Here is an 18226-nt window from a genome sequence, read left to right on the forward strand (position 1 = left end):
CCCTCCTCTCATCTTGGTAAGGAATCTAACTGCATACCCATCCAAGCCTCACTAAGATGGAAGAAACTGGGACTCCGCCCAATGTGCTGGCAAGGACACTGAATTTGGCCACAGAAGGCTTCGGTTTTAGTCCTTGCTTTGGCATTGACCTTCCCTCTGGCCTGTAATGGGAATGTAAATTTAAAGATCTTCCCTGCCCTAGGCTAAAGTGCACCTGGAGCCTGGGGTGGGAGGCTTGTTTTTCAGTAGATGCTTCTTGATTGGCCAGTGGGGTCAATAAGGTTGTTACATTCTCTGAGCCAGGAGAAGGCTATATAAGCTCTGATGTGAGGCTTTGTTTTGGGGCTCACTTTGAGAAGTGTTCTGTGATTTGATATGGATTCTGGGAAGCCGTTGTCCAGAGCCCCCCGGCTTTGAAACCCAGATGTTGATTTGGTATGGATGTAATGGTTGGGCAGTTTGAAATCTGTCTACTTGATCTGTTTCTGTCTTGATAATTCTGTCTGTATATTCTGAAGTTCGGGGTGCTGACCTTTTTCCCCTGAATGAGGTAAACAATATATGTTTGACTGATTAAAGTAAGCTTGTTAACCCATTTTGAGTTGCTTTCCTTTATCAAAGCAGATCCAAGAACCTGTGTTGGCAGCAAACCCTGAGGACGCTTGGGGTGCTTGCTGCTACATGGCCTTGGGCAAGTCTTTCCTAGTCTTTGGGTCTCTGTTTCTGCATCTTTTAGGTAAATGGTTTCTTCAGGTCCTTTCCAGTTCTCAGCCCTCTGGTTCTGCGGTGAAGAGAGTTCCAAGTGTGAAGGCAGCCATTTTGGTTCAGAACATAAAAATCAGAGTTGGCAGATGGCCTGATTTTTAGTCCCAGCTTTGGCACTAACTTGCTCTGTGGCCTTGGCCAAGTCCTTTCCACTCTCTGGGCCTCAGTTTTCCCCTATGTAAAATGAGAGGATTGACTAAATTGTCCTGCAGTTCCTTTCAACTTTAAAGCCCTGACTGAAGGCTAAGAAACACAGATGTATTATATCCCTGGTTCCCTCAGAGATAAGTGACCATTCCAATCTTCTAGCATAGCTACTAATACCCCCCACCAGACTGAGACCAGAAAACCACTAACTCTTGAAGCAGTTTGGTGGCCCAGTGGAGGGAGAGCTGGGCCTGGGGTCAGAAAGATTCGAGTTCAAATTCAGTCTCAGACACATGCTAGCTGTGGGCAAGTCACCTAACCTCTCAGCCTCAGTTTTCTCAACTGTAAAATGGGGATAATAACAGGACCGATCTCGAAGGGTTGTTGTGAGGGTCTAATGAGCTAATAAATGTAAAGTACTTCACACAGTGCCAGGCACATAGTAGATTATTGATCCTTATCTCTCTCTCCCTCCCCCTCCCCTTCCATCTGAACGTGGGAGACATTTTGGGAACCATCTGCTCCTCCTGGGTTGCTAGTCCATTTATCCTGGTCCCAGCCAAGTCCTTGGGGCCAATGTTTAAACTGGCAGCACCCATGTTTTCTTGCCTTGGTCCTGCTTAGGGAGTAGATGGGGATTCTGTTCTTCCTGCCAAGAGCAGGGCTAGACTGGGAGCATTCTCCTGTAATGGAGTTGCCTTGAGATTCTGAAGAAAGGTAATTTGGATGGCTGCCTGGTAGCTAAGATAACAAGGTCTGTGAGCTTAGAAGCCATGTTACAGAGCCATGGCATCTCCAGAAGCCATGTTATAGAGCCATGGCATCTCCAGAAGCCATGTTACAGAGCCATGTCCTCTCCAGAAGCTACATTACAGAGCCACGGCATCTCCATGGTGGAAGGTGGCCCAGCAGCTATCTAGTCTACTGTGAATCTGACCAGACTCCCTTCACCAACTTCCCCAACAAAGAGGTATCCCCCACTCTCCTGCCAGGGCAGCCCAGGCCACTTGGGGACACTGGATTTAATTGTTGGGTTTTCCCAATGTCGAACTGAATATGGCCCCCCTCACCACTCCTGGCTGTGCTCTCTAGGGCCCAACAGAATCAGGCTAATCTCTCTTCCACCAGATAGTTCTTCAAAACCTAAGAACAAACAAACAAAAACCAAACCTTGGCTGCTCCAGGGTAAACATTCCCAATTCCTTCAAATATCCTCATATGGTACGACCACAAGGTCCTTCAATATCCTGGTCACCTTCCTCTGGTCACCCTCCAACTTGTCAATCCCCTTAAATCACGGTACCCAGAACTGAACAGAGTCCTCCAGATGTGCTCCAGCCAGTGCATGTACCCACAGGACAGAGGGGTTATCACCTCCTAAAGCTTGTGGTCCATCAATACCCCCAGAACTTTTTCAGATCAACTGCTGCCTGACCATGCCTTCCCCATCCATATTCCTGCTTGTTTACTTAAGTCAGGAGCTGTTATCAGTCCACAGCTGATCCCAATGATGCCTCAGAAACAGAATTTACAGCAACAAGATCAGATGATCACCCACTTCCCAGCAGGCATAGGTCAGGGTTCTTCAAAGACAGGAGACATAGTAATATGGTTCTTTCAGAGTCTCTCCCATGGACTGAGCACCAACAAACTGGGGGCTGCCTCTATCCTCCCAATGTCCATGTTCATATAGTTAGGTGTGTGTGTACACACACACACACACACACACAAGCTTGTTAGCACATGTAAGCAGAGCTGTTTACTGGAGGGAAGAGCCCCCTGGTGAGGAAGCCCCCTAACTTCTAGCCTAACAATTCCAGGATATCTAAAGGCGTTCCAGACGAGTTGCCCCACAGGACATGCTCAGACTGCAGGGTGAGCCCTTCTTAAATTGAAACAGTTGGGTAGGGGGTAGGGAGAGGGAGGAAGCCATACCCAGTTCCCCCCTCCCCAGGATCCCTGTGCTTCCTGATGGATGATGGAGCTGTCAGTCAACAGAAGGCCAGCCAATGATACTGATGGGAAAGAAGAGGGTGTGGTCTCTTCCCATTTCATTTGTATGTATGCCATGACTATTTCTGGGGCACCCTGGGCACAAACATCTTGCATTCGTGGGAGTGCATGGGATCACATGGGAGAGTGACACAGGGTGTATGTATGTGTATGGGGTGAGGACAGGGTGGGAAGAGGGCCTCTGAAAATGGGAAACCAAGGCTAGAGACGGGCTAACAGGACCAGATTTAAAATCTTCCCTGAGTCAGTGCAGCTGTGGCCTTGAAGGAATGGGATGGAAGAAGGGATATTAAGAGGAACAGCAGGTCTCATGGCTCCCAGGCAACTAGAGCGCTTCTGTTTGGGAATAGGGCGCATGGCCCCAGCTTAAGAAGAGTCAGGCAGAGCAGCCTGGGGAAGAGATGATGTAAAATCAGGGGCACAGGTCTGGGCAGGAGAAGACCTCCAAGGCAGCTCCTCCAATCCGCTCCCGACCCCACATCCACTCCACAGCACCCCTAAACACTCTGTTCGATGACCCTGAGTGAAGGGGAGCCTGCCACTCCCACCTGGGCAGCGGGGGACTCTGCTACCCCTTGGTGGCCACTCAGAAGTGCCAAGTTCTGCTTGTCTGTTTCTTCTTCCATAGCATTTCTCACCTCCGTCTGCTCTTCTCCACCCCATCCTGACAACGGCCCTTATCACCTCTTACCTGGACTATTGCAATGGCCTCCTAACTGGTCTCCCTGACTCCAGTCTCTTCCCATTGCAATCATCTATTCAGTTGAAAAAGTGACAGGTCTGACCATGTCACCTCTGCCCCCATTTCCTCAACTTCAGTGATTCCTACTGCCATTTAAATGTCTTTCAAACTCATTTCTCCTTGCCTTTCCGCTCTTCTCCCGTGTCATGCCTCCCCCCAATGCAGGCCACCTTAACAAAGTCTCCCATCCAGCCGGATTGGCCTCTACTCTGCTGTTCCTTTCATATGTCCTGTCTCTGTGTCCCGCACCCCCAGGATGCTCCTCTTCCTTACTTTTGCCCTATCACAACCTCTAGCTTCTTTTAAGATTCCCCATGAGGACCATTTCCTGCAGAGTCTTTTGGGGGCCCCTACCTGCCCCAGCTGCTTGTGCTGTCTGTCCCCTCTAAGATTCCCTTGGATCCACACTGAACATAGCTATTTATTGGATGCCCCAGTAGAATGTAAGCTCCTTGAGGGCAGCCACTGGTTCTGCTTTGCCTCTGTATCCCCAGTGCGTGGCACATGACAAGCATGTAGATGGCTTCCGAAGTCCCTTCCAGCTTCTGTTTTGGAGTCTCTGCTCCTGAGTACTTCAAGGGCCATCACCTGAAAGAGGAATCAGGGCTCTTCATACTGGCCCCCTAAAAAGACATAGGGACAATGGCAGGGGAACAAGCTGTCTCAGGAGCTGCTGGGAGGGGACCAGGCATTGTCTTAGGGAATCTGCGGGAATTTGTGGCTCACAGAGTCTGGGATTGGCCCAAAGGCATGTGGGCCCCCAATCTCCCCCTTTACTCTTCAGCAGGCCTTAAACTGCTTGGATTAGTCAGGGAACTAATTAGTCTACCAAACCTGAGGTCTGGAGGCAAGAAATGCTGGCACTTGGGGATGGGCGAAGTGAGAATGGGGAGGGTAGGCCGGTGGGAAAGGCCACAGGGTAGCAGCTGGGAGGGGGGACCAGAGGGGGCTTCCCTGAGGGGCTCAGCTCAGGCTTCAGTCAGTCCCTACCACCTGCGGTTAGCCAAGGACCTGCCTGTAGCTGCCTGCTTCACTTTTCCCTATGCAATGTCTCAGTTCTCCATGGGTCCCTGCATAGGCCTTTGGCACAAGTGCTAATGTTTGGTGGTACCCCTTCCTAGGGCCTAGGAATGCTGTTTGGTAACGGACAGCCTCACAGAAAAGAACCACCCTCTACACCCACCCAGGAATCCAACAAAACTTTCCCTTTTCTCAGCAGCCAGGACATCAATGCTCTGACTTCACTCTGCGTCAGCAAGGGTGACTATCTCCTGAGCCCCTCACCAACCTATGGGAGGAGACATCTATTCCTGCAGATATCTGCCTCTGACGTGAGATTCTGTGCCCAGTGAGCTCAGGAACAAAAGCTGGCTGCACTCACTGCCAATGAAAACCATCCTTCTTGCCTCCCGTACCAGGGCATTTAGGCCATTTGAATCAACAGATGTTTTATGAGACCCTTCTGGGGACCCAGGCCCAGCAAGCTGGCTCCCTCACCCAGGGAGGGGGCTCCTGGTCCACTTGGCTGGCATCACCCAGCCCTGCTGTAAGTGAAGGCCTTAACTGACTACCTCAGGCAGTGGACATGCCAGAGGAGGGTGGAGATGGTGAGGAGGCTGTTTCCAGAAGGGAGCACTCAGGGCATGCTTCCTTGAACGATGGGCATCAGAGAATCAGACACAGCAGAACTGCAAGGGCTCTCAGGGGCCGTCTAGTCCAGACCTTCCTCTAAAGAGCCTGGTCAGAAATGGCAAAGGGGAAACTGGGGTCAGGGTCTCTGACTCCAAAGCCAGAGCTGTTTCCACTGGGACATAAAACCTCTCCAAGGGGCGGCTAGGTGGCGCAGTGAGTAGAGTGCCAGCCCCGTCAGGTCAGGAGGACCCGAGTTCGATTCCGGCCTCAGACGCTTAACACGCACACAAAAATACTAGCCGTGTAACCTTGGGCAAGTTACTTAACCCCAATTGCCCTCTAAAAGGCGAAAAAAAACCCCCAAAACAACCCTCTCCAAGATGATTTAGATGCACAAAAGGGGGAAAGAGAGAGAATCGTAAGCTTTTTCTGCTCTCAGCTCCTTCAGGGCTTCTTACACAGTTTAAAAGGTGCTGTCTTGGGATGGAGGAGGCAGAGATGGGTAAGTCCGAGGCCTGTGCAGGGGAGTAGTGAGAGATAAGGTTAGAGAAGCAGGGTGGGGTCAGGCCTGAAAGGGTTCATCATCTAGTAACCCTTATCAAGCAGGGAGGTAAGAGGCAGAGCAGACCTGGTTATCTTACACTGGGAAGTCCTGCTTCTAACACATATTAGTTCTGTGACCATGAGCAAGTTACTTAATGTTGTAGTGACTGAGACACTAAGGTACAGATGGGGTGCTAGTCTGCATCAGTGAAAGGAGTTTCCATACCAGGAGTTGCTTATGTTGATGAAATCACAGATTCAGTAAATCGGAATGAGGAAGCCATATGGGGTAGTGAAAGGAATGCTGGGAGGTAGAGAAGGCATAGTCAGGTAGCAGATTGTCTGAAAAAGATCCTAAGGTTTTAGTGTACCATAGTCTTTAGATGTGTTACCGCTGAGATATGCCTCTCCAGAAAGCCAATGGGATCTTGGCTGCACTAGAGCCTGGTGCTTACTCTGACCTCATTGGATCACACCTGGGTGCCATGTTTTGGGAAGGACCCAGGCAAACTGGAATGTGTCTAAAGGAGTGTAAAAAGGTAGTGAAGGGGGGTGGCTAGGTGGTGCAGTGAATAGAGCACCAGCCCTGGAGTTAGGAGGACCTGAGTTCAAATCTGACCTCAGACACTAGACACTAACTATCTGCGTGACGTTGGGCAAGTCACTTAACCCCAATTGTCCTGCCTTCCCTCCTCCAAAAAGCAAAAAAAAAAAAGGTAGTGAAGGGCCTTGAGTTAATGTCATTCTATGTGGACTGGTTGAAAGAACCGGCAATGTCCAGCCTAGAAAAGCCTTAAGGAGGAACATGTTCGCTGTCCTCAAGTATCTGCATGGCCAGATGTGCCAGAGGCCGGAAGCCATCCTAGTCATGAAGTCAAGCATGGAGTGGCTCACTGTACTTCGGGAGGCCTCGCCCCCACAGTGCAAAGCTGCAGGAGCAGGATTACCCCTTGGGAGAGATGCTGGCACAAGGTCTGGCCTCTGTGCTCCTCCGGTGAATGCTGGGGGCTGCCAACACCTGAGAGCAGTGTGACCTTGGACAAGCCACTTAGCTTTTCTGCTTTCTCCTTTGCCAAATGAACGTCATCTTACTGGTCATACAGCATTACTGGGAGGCAATGGCCTTTGAGGGCTCCAGAAATGTTAGTGATTATCATGGCTCCTTTCCTGTCTGCACAGAGCCCTGCCTGGGCTCCTCAGGAAGCCAGGAGAGAGAACCCCATTCAAGTCTCCCCCGAAAGAGCAGCTACATTGCCAGTTTTCGGCACCAAACTCCAGCCTGCTCAGGCTAAGAAGCAGAGCCCTGGCCCTGCTGGCCCCACTGGGGAACCCAGAGCTAAGCTCTCCTGTGCCCCCTCCCTTCCTTCTGTGCCCACAAGCAGCCCCCACCTGAAGCAAGGAGAGGACCCAGAGCACTGCTTCTTAGGGAGGAATGGAGAATTCTGCTGGCTAGCCTGGCAGCCTGGGTCACTGGGATGACATCTGCCCTTTCCCAACACTGGAGGAAAGAGCCCAGGCCTTTAAGGTTGGCAAAATGCTCACAATAGCCCTGGGAGGTTCAGAGGCCCGGAGCTGGGACATGGGAGGGAGCTTGAGGCCCCCTAATGCAATCTTTCATTTTATAAAGGAGGGAACAGGAAGCTGCCCTTAACATTCATTTGCCATGTGAGGACATTGAGTCCCAGAGAGAAGGGTTTGGAACCCAGGTTTTGGGGACTCTCAGTGGGAGACGAGTGGGATCAGGCCATGAATTTGTGCAGTAGGTGCACAGGGGAGCCACAAAGTATCCCACCTCATTGGGGGACTGAAGAAACATAGTTCTTCCTCAAGGACTTGCAGAGGGACCCTCGGGTTCAAAGGTGAAGCAGGCCTATGATGAAGTAGGCCAGGGGCTTGGGCTCTCAGCAGATCCACAAGCCCCTGACAGAGAAGGGAGAAAGTGTATGCTGGATCCTGAAAGTGTGTCAAGGAAGGGGGCTGATGCAGACAGGAAAATTCAGCAGGACTGCCCCTCCCAGCAGCAAGTCAAGCAGGGTCTTTCAGGGACAGAAAAAGCGGCATGAACATTCAGCTGCTATTGAGAAAAGTAATGGGGATGATCAGAGTATGGCGCCCTAGGCATTTTCCCTTAAGGTGGCAAGATCAGGACTGAGACACCTGGACCGGCTCAAGTCTTGTGGAGGTCCCTCCAAGGGGGCGGGCTGTCACCGCCCCCTGGTGGTCAAAGGCCCTGCTGCTTGCTGAGCACCGCCCCCTGGTGGTCAAGGGCCCTGCTGCTTGCTGAGCACCGCCCCCTGGTGGTCAAAGGCCCTACTGCTTCCTCAGCACCGCCCCCTGGTGGTCAAAGGCCCAGCTTCTTGCTCAGCACCGCCCCCTGGTGGTTAAACATGTACCTCACAGGGTACTTAAGGGGAAAACCTTGATGCCTTACAGCAGTATAGAGATGGGAGCTATTTTTGACAGGGGGAGGGGTAGTTGAGAACTGATCCCTATTTTTGTGCATTTAAGGAGAAAGGAGACTAGCTGTTCCTTCCAGGCTGTTTACAAGCATGTTCTAGTATCCCGCGTGCTTAGGCCCCTCACCAGACCCCACCACGCCTGCTAGCAATAGTTTTAGATCACTCTTCTCCTTCTCAACTAAACTCCATGAAAAACGGATTCGATGCCTCATCTTCCTCTCAATTTCACAACGACTGAAACACTGGGAGAGCAAGCAAGATGAGGACTCTAGAAAACAGCTGAATGGGAAAGAAAAGGAGAGTAAATTAAAAAAAAAATCCCTGGACTTCCTGAAAGGCATCCCCAAACAAGAGAATCTGCATATCATATCTGAAGACATCCTAAAAGAAAACTGGCCAGGCCTGGGAGAGCTCTAGAGCCAAGAGAAATAGACCAGTCACTGGTCACTTCAAATTGAGCTCACCTCAAATATCATAGCCCAAGCCCAGAGTTTTTAAATCAAAGTAAAAACATTGCAAAGAAGCCTAAAAGGGAGGCCAATACCAAGGAAGCACAATCAGGATTATGCAGTCCTTAAGAGCAAATGGTACTTCTCCAAAAGATAAAGACTCTCACTCAACCAAGGAGAGCTTACCTTGCAAAAGGGAGTATAATTCTACAGGGGCAAAAATGGACCTTTCCTAAAAGTCGAGGGTTTACAAGCATTTCTTCTGGGAAAACCAGAGTTGGGTATAGAATTTTTGAAATGCAAATTCAGGAGACAAGAGGAGCCTAGAAATCTGATGATGTGAGCATTTTGAAGGGCTTATGTGATGGTCAAGGACTCACATCCTAATGGGGGAAAGAAACCTTTGTCCCTTCAGAACCCCAGTGTCTTCCAGAGCAAGAGAGCCTGCAGAGAAGCTCAGACTGAGGGGCTGGGGAGAGGTTTCTACTCCTCTGTTTAACTGAAGAGAACAAAGTAAAGGAATAGGAAAGGAAATCCATTAGGGAATAAAAAGGAGGAACTGAACTGCCTATTCCTCATAATCGGGGCACTGGGAAAAAGAACATATAAACACCAACCAGGCACAGAGTTTATGTTAAAAATCAGCATAGGAATCAGTAGACCCATTTCCAATGAGTAAATAGCATGGCAGTCACTAAATAGCATCTGTTACACACCAAGAATTAGCACTATCAGGAATAGAAAAACACAACACCACCAGCAACAGGTAACGTTGATACAGCCCCTACTATGTGCCAGGCCTTGTGCTGAGCCCTTCACAATGATTATCTCATTGGAACCCTGGGGGTGGGTGCTACATTTTATCCCCATTTTACACTGAGGACACCGAGGCAGACAGAATAGAAATGACTTGGCCAGGGTCACACAGCTAGTAAGTGTCTGAGTTCAAATTAGAACTCAGGGCTTCCTGACTCCGGGCTCAGGACACCTCTAATTGCCTCAGTAGAGGCCCTTCTAATGAGAATGATTATCAAGCAAGGTCTGTTATTGCTAGGATTATGTGAAAAGGTTATCCAAATGCCACTTACAGCCCTTCAGTGTGCTGGCTGGCTTCCTCTGTATAGTTTCCAGCTTACTGATGTCCTTCTTCTTTTTTTTGCTTTGTGGAGGGGGGAGGGCAGGGCAATTGGGGTTAAGTGACTTGCCCAAGGTCACACAGTTAGTAAGCATTAAGTGTCTGTGACTGGATTTGAACTCAGGTCCTCCTGACTCCAGGGCCAGTGCTCTATTCACTGCGCCACCTAACTGCCCCACCAATGTCCTTCTTAAATCACAGAGCTGAGAACTCATCCCCAGATGAGGTCTGAGGAGTCCTGGCCCTCTGAGGCAGTTGGCTGGTGAAGGTCTGGAGTCAGGAAGACCAGAGATCAGAGTAGCTCATACATTTACTAGTCGGGTGAGCCCTAGCATCTTCTCTGCCTCAGTTTCCTCATGGGTAAAATGGGGATAATAATAGAATATCCTCCAAGGGCTGCTGTGTGGATCAAATGAGCTCAGATCTGTAAAGTGCTCAGTGTAGGACTCTGCACATAGTAGGTGCTTAATAAATACCGGTCTCTTTCCTTCCTTCTTAATGGAGCCCAAGTTGGCATTAGCCGTTTTAGCTGCCACAACACACTTTTCATTCCTACCCATCTTGTCATTTAGTCAAACTCGCAAATCCCTTTCAATACAATTTCTCTCCATCCAAGCTTTCCTCACTTTCGATTTCTTGAGTTGATTTTTTGTTCACATTTATCCCAACGCTGTGAATCCTGCCTTGGTCACCCCCTCATCACTATTAGCTGTTTTCCCTCATATTACTGCATTGCCAAATGTGAGGAACATACAGATTATGCCTTCATCAAACTCATTGATAAAAAGTGTGGCCTTGTACTGGGCCAAGTCCGCATCCCTGGGACATTCCAGATAGACCTTCTCCCCATTGACATCAAACCACTGACTAACACTCTTTGCTTCTGGCCATACAGTCTGACCTCCTTTGAGCTTCTGGTTAATAGAAAACAACTGACCAGAAGACTATCTGGAAGGAGAAGACACTGGCATCTGGGATATGGGACAAGGTCCCCTGCGGCAGGTTTGAGCTGAGTTTTGGAGGAAGCCTGGGCAGCTAAGAGATAGAAGGAAGGGAGCAGCTCGTTCCCACACCACAGGACAGCCAGTACAAAGGCAAGGAGCTGCTCACCATCTGATCAATCATCCTTGAGTTAGGGGCCTAAGCCTCAGCTTTGGGTCTCCTCGATGATGATGACTGCTGGGGTTCTTGGTAGACAGATGAATGTGGGGCAGTAAGTCAGACCTGCCACCTGAGCAACTGACCAGGACTCAACACATGGTGACAAGGGCCCTCCTAAAAACCCATGTGCCAAATGCTGTGACAATAACGAAATGGTCATTGACCTCAAGGAGCTTACGTTTTACCAGGTTAGGGAACCATAACACAATACAAAAATGTGCCAAATACACAAAGGGTCACTGCTGAGAGCTGTCCCTGAGCTAGGGATTCCTGGAGGTGAAGGTTAGTAAGGATCCCGTGGCAGACCCTGTGTTCAAAGGTACGCAGGTGGGAGATAGAAGAAGAGGAAGCAAATGGAACTGAGACAGGATGAGGGTCAATGTGTTCTCTCCTCCTTGCCCAGGCTAGGATGGGCAGCTGTCTCCCCCTTCCAGTTGCCCCTGGCCCTATGGGTTGGCCAGTTCTGACCCTGGCCACAACAGAAGTTTTACTCTGAAGACCCAAGGACCCATGTGGATGAGCTCATGAGGCGGCCGGGGAGTGGGCACTCTGGGCTTCCATGTGCCACCTGGGCATCAATAACCTTGACTCATTACCAGGGTTTATCCCCCTATAACAACAAAGATACCAAATTTTGCCAAGACTTGAGATTCATGAGCTAATATTTGTATAGTGCTTTGAGGAGGAAAAGCATTATTAACTACTAGTTGCATTTTATGAACAAATGAATGTACACTTTCATTACCATAGCTGAGCAACTGCAAATCATGGTAATTCACTTCCTCTCTGCCTTGGCTGTTGAACATCTGCCCTGCTATTCAGGGTCAGCAGGTCTGGGTGTTGGAAGGAATTCAGCAGCAGATGCTCAGGTGGGAACACCAAGCTGTTTGCTCACTCTGGGAGAAGACCAGAACAGCATTTGGAATGAGATGAGGTAGGAAAGGCTGTGGAGGCAAGAAAACATTGAAAACAGCCTCTAGGGATTTGTGGAGGCCCTTGGAGCAGCCCTCGAGGGGCCTCAGAAGGCCACAGTTGTCCTATTCCTAGTCATGGAGCTTGTTTGTGGTCAAGCTGGGGAGATGCAAGTCCCGTAATGAGAGAAAAGACTGGAGTGAGAAGCCAGAGCAAATTGTGGACATGGATAAAGCGATTGCAAGTTCAGCAACAGGGAAGTGAAATGATGAGCCTTCCAGAAGAGGACTCTGTTTTCTGTGTGTAGAATGGGCTGCTGGAGTTTGGGAAAGGGCTGGCAGCAGGGAAAATAGCCAGGAGGCTGGTGCAGCATGCAGAGGGCAAGAGCGAAGGGCCAGTGGGCAAGCAGGGATGATGGGAGGGGCTCCAGGGGTGATGGGAGTGGTTCTGGGGGTGATGGAGGGCTCCAGGGGTGATGGGAGGAGTTCTGGGGACAATGGGGGGCTCCAGGAGTGATGGGGGGCACCAGGAGTGATGGGGGGCTCCAGGGGTGATGGCAGGGTTTCTGGGGGTGATGGGGCTTGCCAGGAGTGATGGGGGCTCCAGGGGTGATGGGGGGCACCAGGAGCCATCTAGGGGGGACTGTCCTTAAGTGGAATGGGGATCTTTGTGCCAAGGCTAGCTGCTGACTTTCTGGTGGGGATGCTGACCAGAGGCAGCTTCGAGCAGTTGCTAATCTGGCACTCCCTCCCACCAGGCCCTGTGATCCCTCCCCTCTTTGGGCCTTAGTTCTCATCATCTGCTTCATACTGTGGAGTGCTTCATGCAGCCAGGAGCTGGGGCTCACTTCTTTTTCCATTACCCAGTTGGAAATTTGATGTTGGAAAACCTGGATCAACCCCCCCCCCCAGCTTTGCTTCTTACTTCCTGTGTGTCCTTGAATAAGTCAATACCCTCTCTGGGCTTTAGTTTCTTTCACTATAAAGTGAGAGGATAAGACTGGATGGTTCCTTGAGCCTGTTTCAGCTCTAACGCCATGATCCCTTGCTCTCCCCTTCTATGAAGCAAGAGTGCCCAGAAAACGCCATGCTTTTTGCCTTAGCTTCTCCTGCCAGCTCCAGTCCTCAGAAGGAAAGCAGTAGGCCAGGCTCCCCAGCTTCCTCAAGACTGGTTCTTAGCAGGGTGGGCAGGCCCATGCTCTGCCTGAGGCACAGGCACCAGCTGCCTCAGGATCCAGGCCTCACTTTCCTTTGGGAGCTGGGACACGATATTCCTCGTTGCTCCACCCCTCTGCTTGGGTCCTTCCTTAGCCTGTGCCTTCGCTTGAGGCTGATGTCTGTTTGGCATCTCCAGCCCAGGTGCTACTTGTGGCCTGTGTGCCAAAGACGGTGGTGCCTTCATGCAACGGGAGGGGCTCGAAGGACAGAGTTTGCCTCCTTTAAGATCGAGCCAGTTAATTACTCTCAGCCTCAGTTTCCTCAGCAGTAAAGCAGGAATTCTATTAATAGCACCTGTCTCCCTACTTCACAGTAAACCTTAAAGCGCAATGAGAATGTTGGTGCCCATCATTCTCATTCTGACTGGGCACATGTGGAAACAGCTAAAGTCCATGGAACAATTCACATCTATGGGCTCTCACCCAATGACTCGTTTGGTTCTTCTCAGTCTACTTGTTGGCCATGAGACTGGCGGCTGCTGTTTCCCTGAGGAATTGTAATGTCAGGAAGTATAGGCCCCATCAGGCCAAATGGGGAAGGAGAGGCAGCTGTGGCTGAGGCTTTGAGGGTTGCAGATGCAGGTTTTGGCTTGTCCAGCCCATGAGCCGCCTCCGTAAAGGGCCAATGAATCAAACAGGTGGAGGCCAGCACCAGCTGCTCACTGAGATGATTGAGCTCATGGAGGATCATCCAAAGGGTAACGAGAGATCCAGAGTGGGCGCAGGGCACTGCACGGAGTAAAGGGAATTCTGGAGACTCAGTGAGACGGGCTGCTCAGGAGGCGATGACAAGGGATGACTGACTGTCAGCCCCTGGGCTCCGATTGTTTACTGGAGACAACTTGAGGAAGTGAACCCCTGTGGGGCCCTGATGGGAGGCTGTGGACAAGAAGCACAGAAGATGGGCAGGCATTTCCCTGTAGCATGTAGGGAGGGCAAAGCCACGCTGAGTCATTGCAGGACTGAAGAGCATTAGGATGTAGGCACAAGGCTGATGTTGGCTTTCGAGGCTAAAGCAGGCTGGGAACTGGCATTGGAAGAAGTCATTTCCCCAAGAAATCCAAGAAAGGCTCATTCGAGATTTCACTGTCACATCAAGCCCTCTTCATCCTTGGCTCCTGCATTTCCACTTCTGGGCTTTGATGCTCTCTCAGTCTTAGTGGGGAGGACTGCTGGTGGAGACTTGGAGTGAAGTAGGCCCAGATCTACTTAGCCATCAGGGTACTTGACCCTAGGGTCAACCAAATCCTCTGTAGGGGCAAATGGCATATGGGCCTAGCTGAGTTCAAGCCGAGTCCTCTCTACGTGGGATCTTTTGCCTAGAGAGTCGATTTAAGCCACAACCTCCCCCCTACCAAGGGACAGATGTCTTAGCTCTAATAGCCCTCTTCATCCATGTAGACTAGACCACTAGTCATGGCCATCATCGTGACCATCTAGGTTTTGGACCTGACGTGGGGGTGGGACGGGGTGGGGGATGACTATGTAAGAGTGATCAGGACTGCTTGGGGCCATCTAGAGCCCTGCTCCTTGGTCTCCGTCTTTACGTATCCTTCTAGCCTATGGTAGCAAACCAGATACAGCTGTGGCCCATCATGTCTAGCCATCAGAATTCTCTGCATCCTGGGCCAAGATTAGCTTTAATTTGAAACCAACTCCTTCCTGAGCTGCACCCTTCCTCCTGTGCTGTGATGCTTTGTTGCTGTGGGGAGGCAACAGGAAGATTTTTCTCTGAACAGCTGGTGTATTCAAATGTGGCTTTTTCACTTGGCGAGAGCATCTCTTTGGGAGCGGCATCCTTCTCCCTGACATTCAGAGCATGGAGGCCTCCTTGGACCTTGGGGAGCAGGTGACCTCAGTCATGGGGCCACATGAATGGGTTTCTGATGTGATGGTTATGTTGCTGGGAGCTTCAGAAGGTGTCTTCCCTTTAGAAACTTTGAGGTGGCAGGGACTTAAGGGAGGGCCTTACTTAAGTAGGAAGTTCCCCTCCAATACCACCAGGGATGGTTTGGCTTTTGTCTGCAGCCCTTCAGGGAGGAGGAGCTTGCCACCCTCTCAAGGTGGCCCATGCCACGTCTAGATACATCTGATTGGCAGGAAGGTTTGGAACACATTGAAAATGCCACTTGGATGGTGAACTCTATATATCCAGCCCTTATCTCTCTCCTGAACTCTGGACCTGTATTACCACTGGACATCTTCACTTACATGTCTGGTGGGCCTCTGGAATACAACAAATACAAATAGAACTCACTATATCCAGCCCTCTCTCCTTCCCTCTAGCCCTGCCTTAGCCGGGAATGATGGATGAGTAGGAGTTATGGAGAGGCACAAACTTGATAGAAGAAAACATTTCTCAGTAACGTGAGCTCTTCACAGGTTCAATGGGCTGCCATGGGAGATGTCATCGTCTCTTTGCTGGTCTTCTTAAGCTGGGGTTTACACTAAGTGACCTCTGCATTCCTTTCTAGCTGGGAGATGCTGGGAGCTGAAATCTGCCTCTGTAGCTTCCGCCCCCTTGGCCGGGGCCCAGCAGAACATGCTCAATCCCTCTTCTGCTATTTGCTCGTGTTTTGCGAGCCCCAGCATGACACAAGTTGGGGATGTTCTCTTAGCCAGGCAGCTGAGCTCGGTGGTGATCAGGGCCTAGGGCTACTAGAGCTGTGGACAGCAGTGGCAAAGTTGGCATATGTAGCATCTCACAGATGTGACTGCAGCCCTGTGAAGGCACAGCGAGCCAGCCTCCAGGAAGTGCTGCAGACGTGACTAAAGGGAGGGCCGAGGGAGGGGGGACTGTGGCCTTCACAGGGCTTTCCCATCCTCTGACTCTCATAGCAGTCCCACTGGCAGCTGGCCCCTCTGGAGACTATCTCAGTACACCTCTCTCCCCTTTTGGGCCTCTGCTGCTCCACAACCCGCCCAGACACCTCGAGCTTCAGGGCCTCAGTACCTTTGTAGCCCCAATCTAAGACTCTCCACAAGCCAGATGTCTATGCTCCTAGCTCTGCTTTCTGTCTCTCCGGCTCCATGGCCCATGGTCTCTGGTCCAGGGAATTGTATCATGACATAGAGCGGTTTAATCCTTGTTCATCTCCTGGTTGAGCTAAAGAGCCCTCAGTCCAGACTCTTCAGAGGCCCCAGGGAATGGGGAAAGGGGCCCCTTGGGAGTCCTTACTCTAGAGCCCCCCCCCCCCGTTTACCTACCCTGAAAAGAGCCACAAGATGACTTCTCACAAGCAGCTTGGCTCTTCCCCATCTTCAGGCTACAACATGTTTCTTCAGAAGTCTTTGGGAGAGCTTTCCATCATTGAATCAGCATCATAAGGAAAGTGAGGTTCAGGCTGGGTGGTTTGGAAGGATGTTCCCTAGCCCACTGGCTCTTTCTTTCCTAGGAATCATGGGAAGCAGCTCAACAATACAGCTCCCCCTTCTCTCAATCACTTAAACACTGGTCATGAAAATTTAAATGTCACATCCTATAACAGGCAAATGTCACATCACACACTTTTCTCAAGGCAAAGGTTTGTTTGCTGCCTTGTGGGGTGGGTGTTGAGAGGGGAATAGAAGCTTCAAGGAAATTCTCAGCTTGCTCCTGAGCTCCCCCCTCCCCCCAGCCCAATCAGGCCTAAATGGCTTTGGGGAAACCCAGACCCCTGACAGCTTTCTGCTGGGGCAGGGCTGGGGATGGACCTACCAAGCCAGGGAGTGGCAGAGCAATGGGGCCAAAGCCCACCCAGTGTTGGGGGCAGGAGAAGGCTGGGGAGGGAGCCTGGCAGACTCCCCTGCTGGTGGAAGTGCTCTAGCAGCCGGTCCTGGCTAAGCCCCATTTGGATGTCCCCTGCATAAAGTCCACAGCTGCCTTGGGAGGAATTCACTTACAGCCTCTGAATCAGAGAAGCTTAGCAAAAAGCCCTGCAAAGCCCCAGGAATCAGTCCTCTGCTCTGCTTCTCACCTGCCCTCCTCCACTGCGGCATGGCAGTGCCCCAGGTAGCTGTGGGTGTGCTGGGCCAAGGGTGCACACAGTGGAGGTGTGAGGCAGCTGCCACTGCCCTTGGGGCCACCCACGTAAGGAGCCGAGGCAGGAGCTCTGCAAGGCTGGCAGCCACTGGAGGCCCGGCCCATGCCCCAGATACCTTGGAGAGTTCCCGTGGCCCCTTTGAATCAGATAGGGGTGAGTTCTCGGAGTGGAGATCGTGTCCCCATCCAGTTTAGGCACTGAACCATGGAATCAGTGCTGGAAGGCACCCTAGAGGCCAGCTAGGCTAGACCCTGCATTGGGTTTGACCTGTTCGCTGGACTTCTCCCCTTGAGGTCTGGGCCATGGGCAGGATTCACTCCAAGGAGACAGAGAGCCAGAGAGGCCATTGAAATTCAGCTCGTCCCTTTGCTGCCTATATGTTAGCTGCAAATGAAGCCTCATAGAAATGAATGGGTGCTATTCCACAGAAGGCCAACTGCTCTGAAGGGTTTTGGGGGGTGCACCCCCTCTTTCTCAGCTCCCAAAAGGACAGACAAGGTTAAACCAAGTCATTCTGGGTCTATAGCTAATGTCAAATATGGTGGTTTTGCAAGTGCAGGATCATTCTCATCAAGTCAGACTGGGCATCTCCTTGCACAGAGATGTGCCATGGCTGGCCTCCCTTAGTCTGCACCCCACATGTGCCATTGGGAAGTTCCTGGACAGGACAAAAACTTGTCATCACTTGGGAACTTGAAGGGCATGCCCATTCGAGGTAACGGAGTGGCTGGGAGTGGGATTTCTCTCTTACAACATGAATGAGAACAGGTTAAGAAAAGGTCATTCTTCCAATTCCATGCCATGCTTCCATCTCCAACCCCCTTCCCCAGAATATCAGAGGAAAGTCTGAAAAAATGGGATATTTCACTGCATGTAAACCTATTGCAGAATGATCAGGGGCAGTCAGCGCCAACTCCTATTCACTGAGCACTTATCATGTGCAAGGCACCCAAATACCCAAGGTACAGTTTTCCTGAGGGCAAAGAGTCTGCAGTTGCAGAACGGAGACCACACCTAGACATCAATGGCA

The 18226-nt window shown here is 50.9% G+C and overlaps 1 protein-coding gene across 1 annotated transcript in view; it reads right to left on the reverse strand.

Annotated features, from left to right (window-relative positions):
- TRPC5 (transient receptor potential cation channel subfamily C member 5) overlaps positions 1–18226 on the reverse strand; it is an 80122-nt gene that overhangs the window by 46612 nt on the left and 15284 nt on the right. The window contains exons 3-5 of the mRNA XM_069065285.1: positions 17131–17332; positions 13979–14053; positions 13629–13903 (exon numbers count right to left, since the gene is read on the reverse strand). Of these exons, the coding sequence (XP_068921386.1) occupies positions 13629–13903; positions 13979–14053; positions 17131–17332 (552 nt within the window). The remainder of the gene's footprint in view (positions 1–13628; positions 13904–13978; positions 14054–17130; positions 17333–18226) is intronic.

The sequence above is a fragment of the Petaurus breviceps genome, unplaced genomic scaffold (genome assembly GCF_028583685.1).
Source record: "Petaurus breviceps papuanus isolate PSGF00001 unplaced genomic scaffold, PetGlider_PUasm1.0 90681, whole genome shotgun sequence".
NCBI lineage: Eukaryota > Metazoa > Chordata > Mammalia > Diprotodontia > Petauridae > Petaurus > Petaurus breviceps.